The sequence below is a fragment of the Pseudochaenichthys georgianus genome, chromosome 7 (assembly GCF_902827115.2).
Source record: "Pseudochaenichthys georgianus chromosome 7, fPseGeo1.2, whole genome shotgun sequence".
Classification (NCBI taxonomy): domain Eukaryota; kingdom Metazoa; phylum Chordata; class Actinopteri; order Perciformes; family Channichthyidae; genus Pseudochaenichthys; species Pseudochaenichthys georgianus.
This window is the reverse complement of record NC_047509.1, coordinates 28,401,170-28,426,127: the sequence shown is the minus strand read 5'-3', so window position 1 is coordinate 28,426,127 and position 24,958 is coordinate 28,401,170. Positions and strand designations below refer to the sequence as shown.

Genomic DNA, 24,958 nt, shown 5'->3' with positions numbered 1-24,958 from the left:
CCTTTGAAAAAAAATGTCAGCCAAGTACCCCCTGATCAGCGCAAAATCAAATTGTTAAGGAAAAAATGACTATATAAAGAGGTACAGTACAGCGCTGCACCATCGGTGTCTGATTTATTAAAACAACAACATTGTAACTGAGAAACACTTAAATGCTACATTTCACATGTTTACAATCCATCACTAAATTCATGGCAAACCAATTTTAACATCATGCAATAACACTAAGACGACATTAGTTGCATTGAACTGATCTTTTTAATAAGTTGTACTTACAATGTAGTGAAACATGGGCTTGAGCTTCACTGAGGATCTTTGTCATTCTGACAGGGAGGCAAACTGCAGTTATTACACTTTGCATTTTGAAATATGTGTAAATCTGTTCATATAAAACCCACACTGCTCAAACTTCCTTACTTTTCCTAAAATTGGTATATTTATTTATTGATTAATTTGGGGCGTGGGGAATGAAGAGAGAAAAAAATATGAGCATTTTATGAGCATAGGATTTTGACCCCTCATATAAACATATGCATAATGCTACGCTATACTTTGCGGCCACACGCCGTTGCCAAGCAACGCTTATTGTTTAGGTCCTTTGATAAGCAGGCAGTCAAATAATTGACTAGAACTAGCTAGATCTGACAGATTTGGACATACACGCGAGTGAAGTCTAACCGGACATGAGAGAGATCAGAGATCAGATCAGCTGCTGCTGACGGAGAACACACAGCTCTTCCGGATCACAACTCCGCCGCTGTGACGGACCGTTAAGTGGAGCAAAATTAAATACACTAAGAGTTAGACCTAACACACTTAGCTTGTTTATCTACTCTGGTACTAGCTAAACTAGTTATAAATATATTTATTCTTTACTGTCGGGTCACGAGACTGACGGGCTGTCAGGAGAGGGAGAGGAAAAGAGAGCACCCTGTTTATTTTTCCCATTTTATTATCCAGAATAACTGTAAACCTTTGAATAAAGTAGTTACTATTAGTAGTTTGTTTAAATGCATTACTTATGTTGTTTTTTTCATTAACATCAAATACATCTCACGTACCCCCTGCAGTACTGCAACGTACCCCTAGGGGTCCGCGTACCCCCCATTTGAGAACCACTGAGATAGAGCACACTGTTGAGATGTCCAATCTGCCTGTTGTACACACTTTGACCAACAGAGGGTTTGTGTTCAGATGAAGCCCATGATGAAGCCTCATGAGATGAACCCTTTTGCGAACCAATTGGCTAGAAAGCTTCAAAGCTTCATAGGGCTTCATCTCACCATCACTACCTGAGAGTACAGGGAAGTAAAGTCCTGGCTTTTTAAATTAGCTTCACAGCTCTGAGGCCTTTCATTGTGCAGACTAATACTTATTAGAGATCTCTGCCTTAGTATTTCTTCAAATAGGGAGCTGCACATGCTTTCTTTTAAAGTCTTGTTAGGTCAGAGCCCTTCTCCCTGCTTAAGATCACAGGGCGAACAGAGTGCGAGCCCTTCAGGTTATATATAGACCCAGCAGTAATTAGCCCCATGCAGAACACCTGTGTACCCTGCAATAACCAGCACCTGTGGCCTCCTGGGTCTCCACCATGTAATAAACCCTGTGTCCTGCAAATTACATTGAAATGCGAAAGTTCTTCATTTAGGTTCAGCATTGACAGCCAAGGCAGGAAGTCATCAGAATGAAGTAGTTCATAGCAAAGGTCTTAACAAAACCAGTATAATGTGCTTGGACATTGACACACAAAGACTTATGTTGTTATTTGTGTATGATTTGTAACTAAAATGTGGAAGGATTCTTAAAATAGTATTAGACGAAAAAAGGTATTAGACTTTGGGAGTTTATATTCACATTTACAGGTTGCTTTTGTCCCCTCTATGATCTCATTGTTATTCTAGTATGTTTCTTGAATCACTGCTTTCTGGTTTTTCTCACACTGTGCCTGACTCAGATCAACTGCTCCAAACATGCTGTATATTTACATTTGCCCAGCATTAGGTTGAATCTGTTCTAGTGAACAGGCTCCCAAAGGGCTGGCAAACAGCAGACAGCAAGCTGACTCACTGGAAGAGAAGATGGAGGGAGGGGAAAAACATGATATGGCCAGGAGCACACAGTATGGACATTTACATATGTTTAATTATACTTTTAATCTAGGTATGTTTGTCACGGATTAGGATAAAACGATATTCTAGATCTAGACAGAAGTGTGTTTTTGACGATGTAGTGTTTTTCCCAGTTTGTGTAAAAGAAGTTGACTTATACTGAGCTCTGACCTCAATCCCATCCGACACCTTAGGGCTGAATGAGAGTGAGTCAGGCCAACACTACTGGCCGACCTCACTAATACTCTTGTGTCTAAAAGGGAGCAAATCCCCGCAGCCATGTTTCAAAATCTTGTGCAAAGCCTTCCTCGAGGAGTGGAGATAATCCTTACAACATATTATACCCATGGTTTTAAAATGAGGTCTCATTTGAGTGTGTAATGTATGCTGTCTGGATACTTTTTGCAATAAAGTGTATGATAAAGGTGAAGACCGAGAGAGGAAGACATTTTTCCTCATGAGTGGGGTGGTGAAAGTAGAAAAATGGTAAAAGCGGAGGATAGATAAAAAGGAGGGGGGGATCCTTACATCTTCAGAAGACATGCAGAGAAAAAAAAATTGACAATCCTGACAAACAGAGGAGAGCAGGGACAGGCAGCACAGAAGTGAGAGAGCGAGAGCAAAAGAAGAGAGAAGCAGTGATGTTTGACAGTGTGGGAGGAGAGAGACTCACATGAGGCAGTTAGTCAGCAGCGCTTGGCTGCACAGCACACAACAACACGCACAGTCCAGGCTCAGTACATTATCTTTTATGGCACATATGCAACACTGTGCACACTGTGAAATACAGCAGCTACATCAATGCCTGCTCATTCCCCAGCGGTGCATCAAAAGCTTCAAAACACACTGCGCCAAAGGCAAAAGACTGCACGTCCAATACAATAAAGAAGCTTAGATGTATGTATTGCTGCTTCTATTTGTACTGCCTCTACACGTATAAAACACATCTACTGTATACCCTGTATCAGAGCCATTAGCTGACATTACTGTCACGATCTGTCTGTGTTTTGTCTGGTTTAGATCTGTCTGTGGTTCCCTGTCGTTAGTTTCCCTGGTGTGTCTAATTTACCCGATTGTGTTCACCTGGTGTCCCTGTGTTTTCTCCTCCCTCCTCACCTGTGTCTTGTTTGTATGATTAATCTTGTGTGTATTTAAGTTCTGGTTTTTCTGTCTGTCTTTGTCGGTTCGTCTTGTGTAATGACTTGTTCCTTCAGATCCGACGGCTGACGAGTGGTAGAGAACGGAGAAGTGGAGTACAGAGTACGATTTAAAGCGTCTGTGAGGTTTTCTTCACGGAGCCTACATATTCGTTGCATTGGTGAACGGGTGTGGGGTTTCTTTGAACGCCCCCCTGGGGGTTCTTCCCCTGATTCAATGGCAACTGAGCCAGGAATGGACAAGACCACGGCAACGCGGATCATGGACAACGAGAAAGAGGGGGGCAAAACGGACGGAAAGGAGGATACAGACGAAGAGCAAGGACAAAACAAGAAAACAGGAGAGGAGGAAACAAGAAAGGAGAAGGGGAGTGAGAGGTACAGTGTAGAACAAACTGTGGAGGTAACAATGATGGACTTACTAAAGAGAATACAAAAAAAGTGTGGGGTTGTGGACGGGTGCAGAGTGAGAGGGGAGCGGCTATATGAAGTCACCATGCGGACCTGTCTAGGGAAAATGAAAATAATGGAGGGGCTGAGGGTGAACGGGGTCATGGTGCACGCACAGGACCTCTTGAACAAAGATCTGACTGTCTCGTTCCTAAATCTGCCGGTATATGTACCTGATAGGATGATACTTAAGAGACTGGAAGAGTGGGGGGTCGAGCCCATCTCGGCAATCAAAAAACGAGTGTGGCCGGGCACAGAGATCACAGACGGCACCAGATTCCTTAGAGTAAGGTTCAATGACAAGGTCAGCTCCCTCCCCTATTCCACAAAGTTAGACACAGTGAGGGGGGCGGAGTACTTCAGAGTGTTGCACAATCGCCAGGTTCCTGTCTGCAGGCTGTGCATCCAGCCCGGTCACTTCTTTAGGGAGTGCCCAGAGTTTAAGTGCCACAAGTGTGGCCAGACAGGACATTATGCCAGAGAGTGCAGGTTCAGGGCGGAGAAAGAGGAGGAAAAGAAGGAGGACAAGGAGGAAGACGAGGAGCAAGATGAGGAGGAGGAAAACGAGGAGGAGGACAACGAGGAAGGAGTGAAGAAAAGACCCTTTGAGGAGGTCAGCGAGGAGGATGAAGGCCTGAGTGGGGGAGGAGCGGCGGGAGGTGAGGATGGAGCTAAGAAAAGTGCAAGGCAGAGCGCCGCAGCGGCAGGGGAAAGAAGTGTTGGAGTCCTGGAGTGGTGGAGGACATCTCGGAGGCATCAGAGATGGAGGAGGCAGTGCTGGAGGAGGGCCCTGTGGGCGACATGGTCTTCGGGAACCCTAAGGATGAGCAGAGGGGCCACGGCATGAGGAGAAAAGAACGTGGGGATGAGAAGAAGACCTCAGTGGAGAACGCTGGGCGGAGTGCTAGACGCAAAGTGGACAAGGAGAGGGAGATGGAGATAAGGAGAGCGAGCTCAACAGAGGGGGAGCTCGGGAAAGAAAACGGCTTAAGGTAACGATGTTAAGGATGCTTATTATAATAACATCCCTTTGTATGGCAACCATCTCCTCCTTTAACGGCAATGGCCTCAAAAGTAGGATTAGAAGAGAACGGGCGATAATTCTATGTGGGGCCAGTATAACATGTCTGCAAGAAACACATAAAGGAAAGACTCAGGTACTTACATTTGGGAGAAGGATGAGCGTTCACATTTGACCAGGATTCCCCTAAAGCTGTTAGCTAAAACCTCTATTCACATTGATTACACATCTGTTGGTAAAGTACTCATGGGAGTCGGAGATGTCCTGTAAAGCTTTTATTGTAAACAACACACTTCTGTTTACATTTGGTATTTCTCACTGAAATGATTATGTGCACTGTAAAACTGTATACTTTAGAAATCATAAATCGGGTAGGTTAATTTCCTTTATTATGAAACATTAAAAAAAACGATTGGATTGTTTGTAGCTTACAGTTGGTATAAAATGTACACAAATATCATACATGTGCACAATACATAAATACAAAACGGACATAGAAAGGGACTTCGCATTATGCAATTTTGGTCGGGCTAATACAATATTGTTATTTTGGTTTGGTCCATATTGGTGTGCAAGTCATGCTATAAATATGCATACACATTTTGAATAGCATGCCGCCATCGATCATGTATGATTGGAACATGCCATAAGGCAGTATCAAAAGGAATGCATCTAGTATTTAGTTACAAAATAATTGTGACTGTCGTATACATAATAAAAAATGTTGTGTCAGCAAGTTATAATGAACCGTTGTCATGTTTACACAGGATTTATTATACATGCTGCTCTGTGTAATGTTGGAATGTGTGTATCGTAGGTGTTTTTGTTTTAAGCACTTACATTTGGTTGTTAAAAAAAGAGAAGGGCATGGGCGATAGCTGAGACGAGGAGAGATGTGGGAAATGGGATGAAAAGTAATTGATGGGTGTGATGTATGACAAAAGTGCATGATGGGTTGAATAAGTGTCTGCTATATTTGAGACTGCTTGATATAAGCTGAGAGTTTGTTGTTATTGATTTGGGTGAAAGCCTTGGGGTCCTTTCTTTTTGGGGATCAGTAAGGTGGGGGATTATGTGTTAAAATGTAAATGAGTTTATATTTCTCTTAAAAAAAAAAAAAAAAAAAAGATATGGCTTGTTCCTCGGTGAGTGTTCTGTTTAGTCTTTATTTAATAGTATAGCCTTGAAATAAAGGAGTTTTTTGTCACTTTAATCTGTATTTGGGTCCTGCTTCCTACACACACCGTAACAGTACGAAGAAATGGACCCAGCAGATGATCCATTTGAGGTGGAACTACAACATTTTTCCTTTTATTTGGCTTGCTGCTATGATTGGTGGAAGGGAGCGTCCAGTGTTCTGCAGAAGGAGGCCGCTCTGGTAGAGGCGCACCGGTTGGCTATGGAGAAACCAGACTTGGTGAAATTCTTACCTGGCTGGATTTTGAACTTCCTCTGGGTGTGTAATTTCCAGCCTGCTGACTACAAACGTCTCGGTGTGTTCCGACTAGAGTCAACCAGTGCTTCTGCCCCAGTTCCTGCTCCTGTCCAGGAGTCGTTTTCTGGAACTCTTCTGGCTTTTGGAGGTCCACGGAGCCTTCAGGCGGCTTCTAAGAGAAGGAGTCGCAAGTCCAGGCTAGCAGCCCGAGCCCCAAGAGCCATGATTCCGGTCCCAGTTCTGGCCCCAGCGGCCATGGTTCCGGCCCCAGCAACCATGGTTCCGGCCCCAGTACCGGGCCCAGTAGCAATGGTTCCGGCTCCAGAACCGGTCCCCACAGCCATGGTCCCTGCTACAGAACCGGTCCACACAGCCATGGTCCCAGCCCCAGTCCTGGCCCCAGCAGCCATGGTTCCGGCCCCAGCAGCCATGGTTCCGGCTTCAGTACCGGCCCCAGTAGCCATGGTCCCAACTCCAGTTTCGGCTCCAGGACTGGCTCTCCGGCCGACGCCAGCTCCCCGTGTCCTGTCGGTGTACCGGCCGACTCCAGCACCTCGTCTCCTGTTTGCTCTCCAGCCGACGCCAGCTCCCGAGTCCTGTCGGCGTACCGGCCAACGCCAGTTCCCCGAGGCCTGTCGGCGTACCGGCCGACTCCAGCTCCTCGTCTCCTGTTGGCTCTCCAGCCGACGGCAGCTCCGTGTGTCCTGTCGGCGTACCGACCGACACAAGTCCCCTCTCAAGTCCCCTCTAAGGTCCCCTGTCGAGTCTCTTCTCGAGTCCCCTCTCAGGTCCCCTGTCGAGTCTCTTCTCGAGTTCCCTCTCAAGTCCCCTCTCAGGTCCCCTGTCGAGTCTCTTCTCGAGTCCCCTCTCAGGTCTCCTCTCGAGTCCCCTTTCAAGACAATTCTCAAGTCACCTCTCAAGTCACCTCCCGAGTTCCCTCTCGAGTCACCTCCCGAGTTCCCTCTCGAGTCACCTCCCGAGTTCCCTCTCGAGTCCCCTCAAGTCTCCTCTCGAGTTCCCTCTCAAGTCTCCTCTCGAGTTCCCTCTCTAGTCCCTACCCAATGTTCTGGTCTGTTGGAGGTTCCGCTGGGGGTCCTGCCAACCCTATGTCCTGTGCCGTTGGAGGCCCCGCCGTCTACTCTTCTGCCGGGGGTCCTGGCAACCCTATGTCCTGTGCCGTTGGAGTTTCCGCTGGGGGTCCTGCCAACTCTATGTCCTGTCCCGTTGGGGGTCCCGCCGACTACTCTTCTGCCGGGGGTCCTGCCAACCCTATGTTCTGTGCCGTTGGAGTTCCCGCCGACTACTCTCCTGCCGGGGGTCCTGCCAACCCTGTATCCTGTCCCGTTGGGGGTCCCGCCGACTACTCTTCTGCCGGGGGTCCTACCAACCCTATGTCCTGTGCCGTTGGAGGTCCCGCCGACTACTCTTCTGCCGGGGGTCCTGCCAACCCTGTGTCCTGTCCCGTTGGGGGTCCCGCCGACGACTCTTCTGCCGGGGGTCCTGCCAACCCTATGTCCTGTTTTCCGTTGGAGTTTCCGCTGGGGGTCCTGCCAACTCTATGTCCTGTCCCGTTGGGGGTCCCGCCGACTACTCTTCTGCCGGGGGTCCTGCCAACCCTATGTCCTGTGCCGTTGGAGTTCCCGCCGACTACTCTCCTGCCGGGGGTCCTGCCAACCCTGTATCCTGTCCCGTTGGGGGTCCCGCCGACTACTCTTCTGCCGGGGGTCCTACCAACCCTATGTCCTGTGCCGTTGGAGGTCCCGCCGACTACTCTTCTGCCGGGGGTCCTGCCAACCCTGTGTCCTGTCCCGTTGGGGGTCCCGCCGACGACTCTTCTGCCGGGGGTCCTGCCAACCCTATGTCCTGTTTTCCGTTGGAGGACCCGCTGAGAGTCCTGCCATTCCCATGTCTTGTTCCGTTGGAAGTCCCGCCGTTACCCGTCTCGCCGGGGGTCCTGCCAACTCCTGGTCCTCTTCCGTGGGGGATCCTGCCGAAGCCTGTCCCACCGGCTCTGGTTCCTGTCCGGCCAACACCGGGTCCTGCCCGGCCTCCGGAGCTGTCCCGTCAGCGCCTTCCTGCCCGGCCCCCTGAGTGCCGCGGTCTGTTCGCCCCTCGAGCCCGGCCCCCTGAGTGCCGCGGTGTTCGCCCTCATGCTCGGCCCCCTGAGTTTGCCCGCTGTGGCCTTCACCCCTCCATGGACTCTGCCTTGCCCCCAGGCCGTCCGCCCGAGACCCCCTCCATGGTCTTTGCCTTGCCCCCGGGCCGTCCGCCCGAGATCCCTTCCGGGTCCTCCGCTGTGCTCCTGGGTTGTCAGCCCAAACCTGTCCTCCTGACCCCCTCCACCCACCCTGGAGGCCCTAGTTTTGTGTCCCTCCTCCGGTCCCCCTCCACCCACCCTGGAGGCCCTAGTTTTGTGTGAAATTGAAATTAAACTAAAGAAAAACCCAACAGAACTACATGGTTATGTTTAGGTAGAAACTCCACTTGTTTAGTTTTAAGTAAATATTCCAGTTTAGTCTCAAACAAGTACGTGTTTAACGTTGTTTAACTTGCGGACATACATTTAAAAATGTCAACATGTACTTCTATTTCCACCCGGGACAGGGATATCAGACTCCTGAGTTAAAGATCTGTATTTTTTCTGACAATGTATGAATGAAAACATAATGTATGGGGGGGTCTGGGATCACTGATTTTAGAAGACTAAGGGTGCTGTAGCACCTATGTGTAGCACACATTAAGGAGTTAAAGCTAGATTATGTGAACAGATCTTTTTAGCCAATCCTCAGGCATGGCATAATTAAGATCCTTTAGGAAGAGTTTACAAAGAAATGGCTTTTAACACACTTTTCACTGTTTGTCTAGTCTATATTTAGGTTTGAGGTCTCAAGGTCCCACCTAAGAACTAATTCTGACTCCAGCGATGTTTTTATCAGAGAAGATAAATATACCTCCAATATTTTAAGATTTTTACAAGCCGTCAATGTGCAATGACATCACAACCCGAACAAGTGAAAACCAATCTAAGACATCTCCATTTGTTGGTCCAAAGTCCCACATGGACTGGTGATTAAAGACGATGATGCCACTTTAGTTTTATTTCTAGCAGGGGTTTACTTTGATTCTTCAAGATGAGCTACAAGCCTGATTGTGATCTTCTTTGTTTGATGTTTCATTGTTCCTGCACTCTAATAGGATGAATCAAATGGCAGTTCATTAATCATTGCCATGCTCTTGGAATGCAAATGACTTTTGCTGATGTATTTCTGGCTGAGCTGACTGCAGGCTTTTGAACTCACTCAACCCAGAGGCCAGTGTTTTCGGCAGAAGGCCACAATACAACAGCTGCAAAGACACATAAGCTGCCACAACACTGGCTTCGGGCTGAGCTGGAGGAACAAGCACAGAAAGCTTGTCTCCGCATGACAACAATTGAGATATGAAGAATTGAAGATGTACAAATATCCTGGAGACAAAGGAATACGTAAACCAAAATTGTGTATTTGCTGCTCAGTAGATTAATATTGCTCTGGATTCATTTGTCTTAAGTCCCCTCTGGAGTTATTTTGTTGGCACACAAACATTATATTTACATTCAGTCAAAATTGATTGTATTGATATGAAGACATTTTTTTTTCGTTTCACAAATTACCAACGGTTGGAACTGTGGAGACACCATCGTAAGTCAAAATGACTATAGCCGTCCACGTCTGTTCACATTTTCTTTTCCATTAATGTGATTTTAAACAATGCCAGAACCCATACTGAGTTCCTGTTAGTGTTCCCTTCCTGTCTGTCTTCTGTTGATTCCTCTGACGTCCAGCGCTCTGTGTTTTAACCTCTTTCCTTCTCTTGCCCTGTTAATATTTTTTCACTGGGTACAGCTCAGCCATCATGAAGTTTCGTGCTCTCAAAATATTCAAAAAGTATTCCAAGGTAAACCAATGTTTGTTGTCCGCAGCTAACGTTACATTTACCAGACCTCTTTCTCCGAATTGATATGTCTATACATACTCCTTTGATCCTCCTTTGCAACAGTCTGTTATTGAGTATTAACTTCTGAAATGTCCAAATTGACCAATCAGAATCGAGTATTTAACCAAGCCTTGTAATAACAGCTAATAAAACATTTGCAAAGCTGATTTTTTATGTATATCGAATGCAACATTGTTCATCCATGTTGACTAGCTTACCATTTTCTTCTTCTCTTCCTTTGTTGGCACACTGAAGCAGATATTATTATTATTATTATTTGACTATTATTGGTACTGTAAGGCGTAACAGCACTAGCAGGACTCTGCGCTGGGTCTAAAGGTCAAATAAACGTTCCTGACTTCAGCCCCCTTTGAATTTGACTTACTGGGAAAGTTTTAGCATTTAGTTTTAAAAAGTTCTCTAAGGGATCAATTAGGAAAAGTTGAAAGTAACTTACTGTCTGAACTTTCAGAGAGAGCGGTGTGTTCTCTCTGGCAGTGTGTGCTCAGGCCTGAGACATGAAGCATCCAGAGGATTCCAGTCCTTGTTGGCTGCAAGAGGAAGCAGCAGCGTTTCAGACCAGGAGATTTACTTGATGGAAACCTCCATCCTCTGATACAATCTGTACATCATATATATATAAAACTCTCAAAGTGGTTCCCAATGTGCCCACATGTTGTCAAGTTATATAGATATAATTTTAATAATCTTATTGTATTTTTTCAAATGTGAGAAAGTTAAATGTCCAAACTTTAACATTACCTTAACATCATGAAACTTGCCACATTTGCCCCATTTCTTACACATTGTAATTACTTGTGTTAGGGTGGCAATAAAGAAAATGATTCCCTTCACATTTGTATAAAAGTCACCATAATGCACCATTAGTTTTGGACTCTTTAAGGTTAGGCTGTGTTCATTTCATATAGGGGTTACGGTAATTACCAGTTTCTGATTTGTTTATAGTCTAAAAGCTCTGATACATATCTCTTGAAGCATAATGATACATAAAACTGACAAGCAACCACACACAGATGCATCATGTAAGCTAAGAACACATCTCAAGGTAATGAAACCAACATGTAATTGCTATATTTACCTTTTTAACCTTTAACCAACTCTCATATGACATCAATATGCTTATGAATGAGGCTTGGGTTTCACTGCAGCAGCTGATTTTAGTAATCAGCTTCCAGGATTGATGAATAGATACTTAGTGAAACTGTGGTAGCAGACACATTTACATAAATCAGTGTTTTCAGGTTAAATGACAATTAAGGTACTCACCAGTAAGCTCAGCTCTCCTCTCTGTTCCCTTCTCTCTTCATCATCTTTCTCTTTTTTAGTAAATTAAAAGCAGGGGAAATTCCACAGGTTTGTCTGGTACAGGGCCTCGTAGCTGTCATTTCACATTTACATAGTCCTGCAAAAACATGGAGACATTTGAGCATTTAAAGAAGTCTCCAGTCATATTAAGAACGGTCTTTGAAAATGTCAAAATCAGCAAAAGTCAAGCTGCAAATGCTTCACCTCCCTCGACGTGGTCCATTCAAATTGCATGATACAAGATGGAGCCCGATAATAAAATATTCAACATATGCGGCCATGCAAGGACTTTTGCAAGCTGTCTTATGTATTTTTTATTGTTCTGCTATTTTAAAACATCAAAACTTGGTTTCATGATTTTGGAAAGTCCAGTCTCAAGTATATCAAATCTCAAAACAGTCACTTCACAATGAAGACATATCAGCTGGAATGATCTGCTGTAAACAAACACCTCATTTGAAACAGACAGTGAGTCATAGAAGGAATAAATTGTCATTGTCAAAATATATAGAAAAATAAGAACAGACTGAGAATAGAGCACACAGACACTTAGACAGGGACACACAGTCTGTTCTGAGTAAACCACTTTGAAGTCGCCCACTCGCTGCTGACTACAAGAGTCAAAACAACCCGGTGTAGCTATCTGTCATTATCCCACCAGCATCTCACAGATGTGTACCTTATGTTGAGATGTTTTTGTTCACTGAAGAGAAATATAAATGTTTCCAGCTTTATGTACGTGAATCATTGACTACTGCGGCTGTCCGATCATTATCTTCCGAGAAGCAGACAAGTGGTCTTTGCTTTCTCACATGTACAGTCGTGTGGTTATACTTTATTTAACATTATTATGACTTATATTCAAAAGAGTTCCACATAAATGATCTGCAATTTAAACTACTCGAGGGAAGCTGTTTTAAACGTAAGAACCTCAGCTACAACCTTTCCCATAAAACAGCAGCCCCTGTACACCATTACTCAACTTCCTGTTCCATAGTGTGTTCAGTTCTGCTTCTCTAATGAACGATCCGGCTTCTGCAGGTCTAACTTAGCACATACTACTGTAAGACAAAGAAACCAAAGAAAAGACATACCTTAAGCACCTCAGAAGAAAGAGGTGAGTTTCTTGCCCAAACCGCTTATAGCTGAAAGAAAGCGTACAAGAAAAGATGTTAGCTGATGGGTGAGAACTGAAGGACTCAACCAGATAAAGTGTTTGCATTACTAATGTTTATTCTCAATGTGCAAGTGCTGTAGATTAAACGCATGCAAAGATTTGAGTTTGGTTGATGCGCAACTTGAAAGCTCTTTTATCAGTTACTATTAGTACAGTTCAATTGTGATGTCATGAGGTGGTTTTGCCTTTTTATAGCGTTTTGTGTTTATTTTATTTGCTTATCTGTAGTTATTGTTTGTCTCTGTATTCGTTTTAATTATTTTTGTTGTAGTTTTTGTCTATCTGTAGTTGTTTTGTGTCTCTTTCAAGTCCTATTTTTAACTCTGCAGTTAGATGTGTCGTTGTTGTCACATTTTTGTTTTGTTTTTCTGTAGCTGTCTTGTCTCTCTTGTTAGCCATTTAGCATCTCTCCGTTGTCCTTTTGTCCATCTCTGTAGTTATTTTACGTCTGTGCCTCTCTGCAGTTATTTTGCCTTTGTTTTGTAGTTGTTTGAATGACTTTCTAATAAGTAAATAGTCATCTGTGCTTGTGTCAGTAATCCATCCAATTCATATTATTTAGGGCACGTTAGGAAGTAAAGTATCTAGTTTGACAAGTGCCTTCCTCCAAACATTTGTAGGCTATTAACATGGTGATGATCAGCAGCTGATACCTTATTAACATGACTGATGTCTTCAATTATATCAGGGCCAAATCAGTTATTTAAAATGTGCTGTTTTTTGGTGATTTGTATGTCGTACCATCTCCCAGTTTGCCGGCCTGCTCAGCGGCGTTTCCAGGGAGGATCTTGGACAACATGCCGTCTCCCTCCATACCAGGCACTCCTGCTGCTGCACTGCCAATGCCTCCTGGCCTAGGAGCTGCCTTGGAGCCTGGACAGGAAGAAAACAGAGAGAGGAAGGGAGGACGACAGGAAAGTGGAAGGAGAAATTAGAAATGGAAGGGAAAGGAGAAGAGAGACGTTTCCAGAGGACAAGAGATGTCAGTTTTCTTTTTCTACGATGAAATCTGTGGTGTTAAGTGCTCTGTGTCTTGTCATTGCACTTTCCAAAGATCACTTCAAACAGAGTGGGCAGTAATATGATGTCTTAACCTTCACTAGTTGCTCCTGTGAGTCCATGATACAGACTCTTGACTTGATGTGTCGCTAGACCTACATGGACTTCCTGAGCTATGCTGCCAGAGTGTGTGTATAGATGTGCTGTTGTCATTCATTACTTCTCTACTGTCCATGTAACTAACATACTACTTACTTATTTTTACACTGTCCCTTTTTTTAAATAAATCAATTCAATAGCACCAGTTTATTTCCAATATTTAATAATCAGAAAAGGAAAACAGTCAGTCAAATAAATGTCAGAAACGTGATGAAAAAAATAATGAAAAATAACACAATTTCCTAGACGTACGTTGTCAAAATAACAGGGTTTTCAGGATACACCAAAAACATTTTGAAGAATAACTAATAGTTTTCTTTTATGTAGCATTATATTTATTATTATTATATATTTATATTTGCTGTAAAGATATTTAAACTGTCTGAATTGTTGCATATTATCTGTTAATCATGTCTGTTTGAGGGACATCAGATCCACACATTTGATAAAAAACTGTTATCCAGAAATGTTCTAATAGATTTCACGACCTACTCAACTAATTGACTGAATTACATAATACCAAATTAATTAACTGACCAACTCTGACTAAACACAATGAGTGTGATCCGCTGCCATGAAGTGAAACCCCTCCTGTGTGATTTCCACTGTGGGATTATGTGCAGATAAATCTCAGATTAGATGAGACAGCACACAGCGGCTACATAATACAGACACAGTGGGCAGCAGCTGGCAAAACGTGTGAGTGGTGGGAGTCTCTGTGTGTGGTGATCATAACTGTACCTATGCCTGTGAGGGGGGGCAGGGCAGCTTTTGCGGCAATGACGGGCGCTGCCTTCGCTCCAATCGCTGTTACTGGAGGCGTGTCGATCTTGGCCTGGGAGAGAGATGGAGATACCAAAAGATTAAAACAGCAGGAGTGGTGCTGGGTACAGTGATGTACTTCTTGCACAGTGAAACTGTTGGTAATTGAAAACAGTGGGGAGGAAACAGTTGTTCACATCATTTTCACACAAATAGAGAGAAGGTTGAGGGAGGGGTGACAGAGAAAGCTGCTGCCCTATTGTTTGGTGTTGTGACATCTCACTGAATGACATGAATGATGAGTTTTAACACCGACAACACGGCCAACTGTCAACTGTTATCAGGCCCATTCAGAATATAATGATTGAAGAAAAGATAGTTCATCCCATTTGCTTTGTTTCATAGTCAGGGGAATTCATATTTTTAATATGGAATAGCTTTTGGGAAATCTGTTATCAGGTCCTAAATATTTCATCATTGTAATTCAATCTGGGTTATATTTAAAATTAACAAATATTAAATATCACTATATGTACTCAAAGGGGGACCCTATTGTGCACAATCCCAGGATGATATTTGTATTTTGTTCCTTAGTTTACTGTGACATGTTTACACACTTTCATGTTCAAAAAGGTCTTTATTTTTCTCAACATTTCTCTGCCTGTGCACCTCTTTTCACCCTCTGTCTGAAACCAGAGTTCAGTCTGCTCTGATTGGTTAGCATAGTGATGACACTATGTTACAGAAGTAAATGAAGGAGTCTAATCGGGGGGGTTTCAGCAGGGGGACTTTGGGGATTTTTTTGAAATTCATATATATATATATATATTATCACATGATAGTAATGTTAGCACACTTTTCAGTCTAGAATCATCTGATGGATTTCCTGTCTATCAGAGTCGTAGTAAAGTAGTATTTCTATCTCTGACTTACAGTAGGATCATTTTTCAGGGGTATTGTTATACTGTTTTCAAGGATCAAGAATATCTTTATTATCTCAGAGGGGCAGTTTGCTGTACAGCAAGCAGTTAGCACACCACCATCAGACAAACAATACATACCATATAAAGATCACTTTGAGATATGTATAAGGCCAATGGCAGCAGGGACAAACTAGTTCCTGAGTGTATCTGAAGCCAAACGCAGGCAACTTGAACTCAGTGGCCTATGGGCGGCTGGGATCAGCCATGATTGATCAGGCTTTTTGAAAATTCTTAACCTTGCATGAATGACAAAGGTCATTCAAGGGGGTACCGGTTTTTGAGGACACTGTGCAATTTTAAACCGTCGGAGCCGAAGAGTCAGAATGTAAGAACTGATTCATTAATATATTCAGGAATTTCTATTTTGAAGGTAGTGTCAACATTAACACATAGTGACAAAAAGACATTTTTTAGAGCAATGCCCTAAATGGCTCTTCTCCAAAAATAATCTTAAAGCTTAAAGGTGGGGTATGTACATTTGAGAAACCGGCTCGAGATACACTTTTTGTTATATTCCATGGAATGCTCTTAACATCCCGATAGAAATGAATATCTTAAGTGCTTTGACAACAAATCCATAAAAAAACGTCATCTGTGGAAGCCTAGTACTGTAAAAAGCACGACCAATCATTTTAGCCGGCCCGGCTTTTATAATTTTATGATCATAAATCTATCGATTAGATTTATGATTCGAAAATTATAAAAGTAGGGTAGACATGTGGATATTATCCGGCTGAACAAAACGTGATCTGTCTCTTCAATGTGTGTCAACCACAGACCTTATTTCGAGCTATTTTCCAAAATCCTATGGAGAAATTGCATTGCTTTTTGTCGAAGGAACCGGAAGCGGTAACATGCTAACTTACTTCTGGGTTTTAGGATGCGTCACTGTGGCACTCGAAAAGCTAGTAGGCTTGTCCTGAGTTATGTTTATTTTAATTACTATTCCAAAGATCAATAGTGAACCTTTACGCATAAGTGCTTGTACTATTTATTATTTATTGAGCTCTACAGGTGTTTTCAGTGAAGTTTGCATTGAAGCGATTACAATTGCACTAACCAGAATGAATACATGTAGTTGTTATGTAATTGATATGATTGCCACTGTAGATGTCCCACATGTTCCTGCGTCATTGCTCCACCACTTGTTTTTATCTGAGTGGACTGGTTTGGACATTGTGATATCTGCTGAATCACTGTTGTGTTGCTGTGGTTCTTTCCAGCTCTTCTCTCGACATGTAGAAAGACTAAATTACAGAGGCTACTGCTGCAACCCCAGGGAATTGCTTCAGGAAAGATGCAGAGCAGAGCTTGCCTGATATCTACTTGCTACAATCTGAACACAGGAAATATAGCCCTGTTTTGATCTCGACCATTTTTATGATCTTAATTTGTGTCCTCTGTTTTCTGTTCATCTCTTTGTGTCACTTATTCTCATCTATAAATACACTTGACTTAAAAGACACTGGACTGATGCCACGCATTTCTGTATTTGTTCCAGTTTAGCTACGGAAAGCATTATGATTCACTGTGCAGCATTTTCTTATTTACAGCCACTTAATCAATGCTTTTAATTACACAATGGACCTAACATCGGGGTGTAAGTGTATGAGTTTCTAGACTGAATAATAAACAAATGACACATGCCATTTACTGTTTATGGCTTCCTGTCAGAGCTTTTCCACAGCAGCATTCAGAATCATTTCCTAGACAAATTCCTGCATAATTTGATATCAGACCATTTGAATTATTTCAATTTGCGTTCTGATAGCACAACAATGCAGCAATATGAAAATCATGGACGCCTTTCAGCAGTGAAAACCCGTTGTGAATAATTTTAGGAAATGGTGACAGTGGCTTTGTAAACCTCATTCGCAAAAAAAATCACATTTGCTCCAGATGGAATATATTCGGAAGAGAAATATTAAACTATGTGAATCTTTGTGTTACATGTCAGAATGAGGTTTTCAGACTGAAATAGCAAAGAGATTTGCATGGATTTATGATTATAGAGTAAATGGAGGGGGCAATAGATTTTACCAGGGAGACATTTTGAGTGCTAATTTCTTGAGCGTCTAGCAGACAGTGAATCAGCTACATTCAGTTATCAGCTGCCTGGGTGTTCATCGTAGTGTTAGATAAAGCCTGCCAACAGAGACACAGCAGAATTGAAATAAACAATCTGAACTGTGCGGAGATAGAGCAGCTCTCATCTCTGGGACAGTGTAGGGACACAGATGAGGGCGAAAACAGCGGAAACTAGCTAGCATCAGGGTGTTAAAATGTTAAGAGCAGGATGGATAGAGGCGTAAACTAATAATATTGACTGAAGCTATAGTGTTATTATTAGTGTTCCCTTTATATCAATATGGTACAATAAAACATGGAAATAAAAGCTGCAAGTCTTTTTTACATTTTTGAACTCTCTGTACTCACCATGTTTGCTGGCGTGGTTCCTGCGGGTCCGGTCTGCCTGGCCTGCCCCATGGGTCCACTAGCTGGTCCCATCTGTCCCGGCTTGGCCTGGCCCGGCCCCATGCCCATGCCCATGCCCATGCCCATGCCCATGCCTTGTCCCTGGGCTGGGGGCTGCTGCTGAGGGCCCATGGTCGATGCAGCGCTGGGCTGCCCTGGCCTTGTCGCTGATGTCTGGGCTTGTTGTTGGAGCTGGGTCCTTTGTCCTGGAGCTCCGTCTGTCTGCAAACCTGGACCACCCTGGCGCCCTGATCCCGTAGGGCCCCCAGAGGAGCCCTGACCCCGAGAGCTGCTGCCAGACCTGGAGGAGCCTGGACAGAGGAAGGGACAGTGGATTATTTGTCTTCTTTTACAGCCGATGCTATAAATCGATACAAAATATCAGCAGTAGAGTTTGAGCCCTGCAGGCCTTAACAATATGTCACAATGCATGATGGCCTGATGGAATGATGGACTGCTCAAAGTAAACATGTGCCCTAAAAGGTTCCAATTTGACCAGTTCCTAGATAGAAAAACATTGACTGATATGCTCCAATCAGTGAGGTGGAACTTGGTAAAACAGCATTTAACTTATGGAAAAATGTATTGTTATTATCATGGCGTTTCAGGGTTTATTATTATTATTATTATCAATTGACAGGTGAGATGAATGAGGGAATGTCGTGCAACAATAGATGTGAGCAAAGATCAAACCAGCAATTTAATGAGTACATTGCTTAGAACAGAGCTAGAGTGCTGCCCTGGGAGAAAACATTTCCTTTGAAAAGTTACGCTTCATATAGTTAATTAAAAACTGTAGGGGACAGTTGGTTGTAAAAAAGCATCAAACTCATTCCTAACAACATGGGGTATTAAATATGTCTGCCTCAGACCAAAAATAGTAAATCTAAAGGGATCACATTCAAGCATCACAGCGTATTATTGCCACAATAATTATTTGAGGGCATGCTTTAGTTCAGGAAACTTAGTTTACAGGATGCATTAATTCAATGTGATTATTGGTCTTATTTTGCAGGGTGTCTTGGCAATGCATGCAGCAGTTATTAAGATAGCTCACTAATCTATAAAACAGATCGTGAATGAAAAACGTCTTTATCTCTCTCTCCCTCCGGAAAGACAAATATTTCTGATGAAATCACACAGTCTGACTTTGATTATTATTATTTATTCTCTGATAACTGCAAGCTTTGTACCTGTTACTATTATTATTCTGGTCGGTCAATCTTGTTAACGAATCAATATGAGCTATTAAGCCAAGTAAAAGGGTCTGTGTTGTCTGCTGGAAATAATAATGTAAACAAGCAAAGCTACATTATTCTCTTTCTCTATTCTGTTTGTCCTTTTTCCCTATCCTAGTAAATGGTTAGCCTTGTGTGTGTTTGTGTAGCATGTCCTCTTTCTAGGTCTCCAAGGTGGAAAGAAGATGTCCTTTGTTTAGAACTATCAATCAGTTTTTCATTCTTTTTGTTTATTTTTGTAAATCAAAAACGATATTCTGTTCACACAACATCGATTGCCAGTCCTTCCGTCCTTGGAGAGGGATCTCTCTTCTGCTGCTCTTCCTTTTTTTGCAGGGTAGAAATTCTAAAGCACCTTGTGGCACATTTAACATTTCTTATATTGAACTGTATGTATTTAAATTGATCTGACTTACATTTTGATTAAAAATAAGCCTGTTACTCAATAAGACACATAGTTTGTTTTAAATGGGGATATTTGGCACCACTGCTCAATCTGGACAGTGGCCAGAATCTAAATGAGTACTGTTCGAGGCATACATGAGCAAATCACTTTTTAATGGTGCTTCTTTTCACTACTTATTCAATGTATACAAAAAGCTTTAATTACCTTGTAATGTAGACTAAAATAATGTGAAATTATTGATGATAAGTTAAAGAGTTACAAAGTTAGTAAGAAATCTTATCATTCAATCAATGCATTTGCCATATAATCAAGCAAGCAATTAGTTAGCTAGCATGTTTTTTCATTGTATTACATGTGTAAAGGTGCCCCGTATTTACCTGGTTGACTCTGCATGTCCCCTGGCGGCTGGGATTTGCTGCGTGAGGAACGGTGCGGGTCCCCCTGTCTTGAGGAGCGTTGTCCATGGTGGGGCCCAGCTGGGTCTCGGGAGTAGTCCGAAGAATGGTACCCTCCTGACCTTGACTCTCCACGCCGTCCTGTAGATGAGGATCGTACTGAAGGGTCTTGGCGCATCGACGGGTCTTTTGGGTGCCCTTTAGATGACCTTGAGGCCCTCGGCTCATCTGGTTGACGTGACCCGGATGAGTGTCGGCTAGAGCTGCCATGTTGACGATGGTCACGGGACGTAGAGTGTCGACCTCCGTGGCCATACTCATCTTGGGGCCACAGGTCCTCCTCAGGAGGCTCGTCATAATCATGGTAGGTGTGTTTGACACCATGCCGGGTCCTCCCAGTTGAGTGGCTGCTGCCGTAGTGTCGAGAGCTGGCGCGGGGCTTCTCAAACCAGTCAGTTTCTTCTTGTCCCAGATGGTAGGCTTTGGAAACCGAGAGCAGATCACAGTCAATCTCCATGTCGTTTGGTGACAGCGGCATGCAGGCTTAGAGATGGAAGGAGGCAGGAAGAAGAAGACCAACCGCATGCAAAAGAAAAGAATAGGAGGAAGAAGACACAGAAAGAAAGACAGAAAATAAAAATAAAAGTTTACATACATGCAGTATACAGTACACTTCACGGACCGTAACACATTACAAGACAATATGAACAGGATAAAACAACACTGCAAAACTGTCTGGTTTTGGGGGCTGTTTTTCTGCTTGAAAATTAAGCTTTAAATCTAAAGCCAATGACAGGGGAAATTATTTTATGCCGCAAAAACATACTTTAAACAATTGGCTTGCCAATTTACGATGGTGTGAGTCCAGCATAATTGTTGCAGTAAAACAATAAATATGTCTCTCTTTAAAAGATAAGGTTTAAATAAAGAATAGATTTGTAGGGACCGTTTTGCAGTGTAGACAAAGAATTAATAAATCAAAGACATGTAAACAAAACATCAAAGACATAATTTAAAATAAAACCCTGTAAAGCAAAAATACAATGCATCTGTGTCGTGCAAAGAAGACTTTCAAGTGAATCAGAGTGTACCGAACGAAGGAAACGACCACGCCGAAGAACCATGCGAGTATTGGACAGACAGACGACTGGACGAACAGGCGAAAGGACGGACAGGCAGGCAGACAGACAGACAGCAGTCCACTGATAAGAGAGCTCCAAGTGACTCTCAGAAGAAGAAAATACCAGCATGCAACAGCTATCTCTGTCTCTTTTTTATCTTTCTCTTTTTCATTGCTAAGCCTAGCTTCTGGGTGGGTGGGGGACGTTCAGATAAACGGTGGGGGCAGTAGTAGGTAGTGAGACTGTGGGCATTGAGCTCCCACAATTACCTTCGCTGTCTGACACAGCGCAATGATAATCATCTATAATGTACGTATCATCCGATTTGTAGACATGCGTCCGAGGGAGGTCCCGTATGTGGTCTTGTACGTCTGGCAGCGAGTGGCTCGAACCATACTGGCCGTCATAGTACTGATCTCTACTGCTCCGACTGTCGTACGGGTCGGGACCTAAGCTCGATGATCGCCCAGAACGCATGAACCTCCCAAGGGGACTGAGTGGGCTCTCCTCTTCAGTGATCTGCCGGGTTGGGTGGCGCCCCCGGCTGTAACCAGATTGGTAGGAGCGGTCATCCCTCTCATAGGATCGGCTGCGATACCCGGAGTAGTCTCTGGCTGAGATCTTGTCCATGCCATAGCCGGTGGAACGGGAGCGGCCTGTGGAGGTGTAGTAAATCCTATCATCCTCCTCTGTCAAACCATAGTGTCGACTACCATGAGAGGCTCCACTGAGGCTGTCTTGAGCATTCCTCTTGAATCCGTAATCCTCAATCAGCTGGCGCCCTCGAATGTGAGAGGAGGGGTAAGCCTCACCTGTTGCTGAGGAATAGGAGGCCAGGTCTGCCTCCACATCCCGAACCTCTTCAATTGGGGAGAACTTGGAGATCTTTTGCTCTATATTCCCCAGTTTCCTGTGCTTGCTGCGCTTGGTAGACATGACAGCAGGAGCCAGAAGGGTTCTGGAGGATGGTGAAGGTTTCTGTACCCCGGAGCGGATGCCGCCATTTTTGTAGTCGAAGTCATAGTAATAGGAGGATCCCCCACCCATGCTAGCGCTCACGCTGCTGCTGCTGCCCCCTAGAGGTCCGTGCCTGTAGCTGCTCTTACCCCTGCCGTGTTGGTCGTACAGCTCTTCCTGCATCGCCGCTTCCTCTTCGGGTGTCCTGCCGTACGAGGAGCTTCCACGCGTCGTGCTGCCAATGGTGCTGCTGTGGCCGTGAATGTCGCCTGGATAACGCCCACTGCCGCCATGATGCATCATATCCCCTGTCGTCGTGCCCAGCCCGTCTTTTGCCGTCAGCTCGCTTACATCGTCAATCATCATGTAGTTCCTTGGGACATTCTGCTCTAAGCCAGGAGCTCCATATATTCCATCAGCATGATTGTACGTGGAAGGACTATCTACAGGGTGCCCATAGGCATTGGAAACCGTAGAGGTGTACTGTCCGTAAGAGCTTGCTGTAGTGGTGGTGTAGCCATAAGTATTAGCATTGGTTGTGGTGTACTGGCCATACGAATTAGCTGAGGTTGAAGTATACTGTCCATAAGTGCTGGATGGCATTGATTGGTACCCACCATAGCTGCTGGACACTGGTGCTGAGCCATAGGGCCCATAGGAGCTGGCCATGGTTGTGGAGCCAGTGTACTGACCATAAGAGGGGGCTGAACTGGAATAGGTAGCTTCCTGAGCCATGGTGGTGACCACGACTGTGGGGTTGCTGATTGTCTCATAGTTGGTTGGCATCTTGTGCTCCAGATCGGCCAGCGAAGTCTGCCTTGGTCTTCCCGGGTGTACTGTCAGAATATCAACTTGGGGCTGCGCAGGGTATGGGGTGGTTTGGCTGGGGTAGGAGGACACAGCGCTGGGATAGGGTGAGCTGTGGGTGGGGTATGGGGGCTGACCAGGCGGTGCAGGCCCAAAACCAGTATGCCCGGGCTGGGGTTGAGGCTGAGGTGCAGCTGGTAACCCCATGTCTGTCTGGGGGTATGGGGGCTGAGTTGGGGGATAAGTGTGGGAAGGGTAGGAAGGTTGAGACTGGTAAGAAGGTCCTTGAGGGGGGACATGGCTCTGAAGGGGTGTTGGCTGTGGCAGTGCCTGGGACTGAGACACTGTTGGGTAGGGAGGCTGGTTGAATGTTGTGGGCTGGTACGGCACACTTGGTTGTTGAATTGGTGGCGCGGGTTGGCTCTGGGGGTACTGACAGGAGAGGAAGGATGAGGTGGGTGGGTACTGGGCTGCTGTGTTCAGGTCACTGGTGAACTGACTCATAGGAGCAGTGTTAGGCCTCACTGCCAGAAGCCCATTGGTCTCATGTGATGCAGCTGCAGCTGCTAAACGTAGGTTATTCAACTCACTGTCAGACATGTAGTCCCTAGTGTCGCCCATACATCTCAGGTAGGCAATATCCCTCCTCTCCCTCTCCTTTACTAGAGTCTCTTTCCTTTGGTGGATCCCCAGCTCGAGGTATCTCAGTTTAGCATCAATTTCTTTCTCTTCCTCTTCCAGTTCAGCTTGCTGCTTTCTCAGCTTTGTCGACTCTTGCTCCACAGCCTTCAGCTCGTGGGTGAGGTCTTTGAGGAGGCTCGCTTTGGCAGCCAGGCCAGACCTGGTGGCGGGCTTGTGGCTGGGCACGGAGGGCAAGTAGACCTGTTGGAGGGCAGGTGCCATCATGGGCAGATGAGCTGATGTTGTTGTCTCGTCCGGAGGAGGGCTGGGCAGGGTTCGCTTGACCTTACGGAGCAGTGAGCTCTGCTGTAGGGCAGCCAGCTGGAGAGAGAGAGAGAGAGAGAGAGAGAGAGGGGGGGGGGGGGGGGGGGAGGGAGAGAAGGCGGGATGGGAGAGCAGGAGAATATGGGGAGACAAAGAAGTACAGAAAGAAAGGGATCGGAGAGATAAAACAGAAGAACAGGTGAATGTGGGGAAATGGTCGATGGGATGGGAGAAGGACAGGGGAGGGTATGAGATAAAATAGGAAGATGAACAAGGAAGGACACAGGATTCAAGAGAGAGAAGAATAAAGAGAGAAATTGTGGTAGAGTGGAATGGGGAAGAGGCAGAGAGAAGCGTAAAGAGGAAAAGTGAATAGAGAGGAAAGGAAAAGAATGATGTAGGGAACAGGAAGAAGAAGAGGGAGGAAAACTCAAAAAGAAAACGAGGTCAAGGAACAGAAACAAGGAGAGGATGCAAGCAAAGGGATATACAAGGAAGACAAAGGAGACACGAATAGACAAAGAGACAAGGACAGCAGGAAACAAGAGTGGAGTTCGTATTAGAGGACTTACAAAAACATTAAGTTTAGTGTCAATTGTGGTACAGAATTCCAATAATTAATCGACTTATCTATTGCACTTAAATCCTATCGCAATTATTATTATTATTATTATTATTATTATTATTATTATTATTATTATTATTATTATTATTATTATTATGAGGTATTGGAATGTGTAGAAAGATTAAGCTAAACAAAGTTTGGAAATGAATCACCTTACAATTGTCAGGGAATACATCTTCTTTCAGTTATGAATTCAGAGCTTGGCAGCATGCATTCATGGCAACATATATAGTCCATTGTATTGATTCATTATGGACCTAAACCTGGATTGGATGTCAACAACACCTTGTTGAATCCATTGCTTGTTTAATTAATGCTGTTCTGAACACAAGTTGGGGTTCTTCCACTTAGACAGGTACACAATAAAGAAGCTATTTGTTTCTTGCTATCTGTTTACAGTTTTTCTCGATTGCTAACACACTAAAATTCTACATAAA

General features: G+C 44.3%; 1 protein-coding gene across 1 annotated transcript in view; it reads right to left on the bottom strand.

Moving 5' to 3' along the window:
* bsna (bassoon presynaptic cytomatrix protein a) overlaps positions 1–24,958 on the bottom strand; it is a 215,663-nt gene that overhangs the window by 8,096 nt on the left and 182,609 nt on the right. The window contains 8 exon segments of the mRNA XM_034086861.2: positions 10,604–10,697; positions 11,434–11,569; positions 12,567–12,617; positions 13,391–13,522; positions 14,549–14,642; positions 17,989–18,338; positions 20,049–20,546; positions 21,457–23,953. Of these exon segments, the coding sequence (XP_033942752.2) occupies positions 12,577–12,617; positions 13,391–13,522; positions 14,549–14,642; positions 17,989–18,338; positions 20,049–20,546; positions 21,457–23,953 (3,612 nt within the window). The 3' untranslated portion in view covers positions 10,604–10,697; positions 11,434–11,569; positions 12,567–12,576.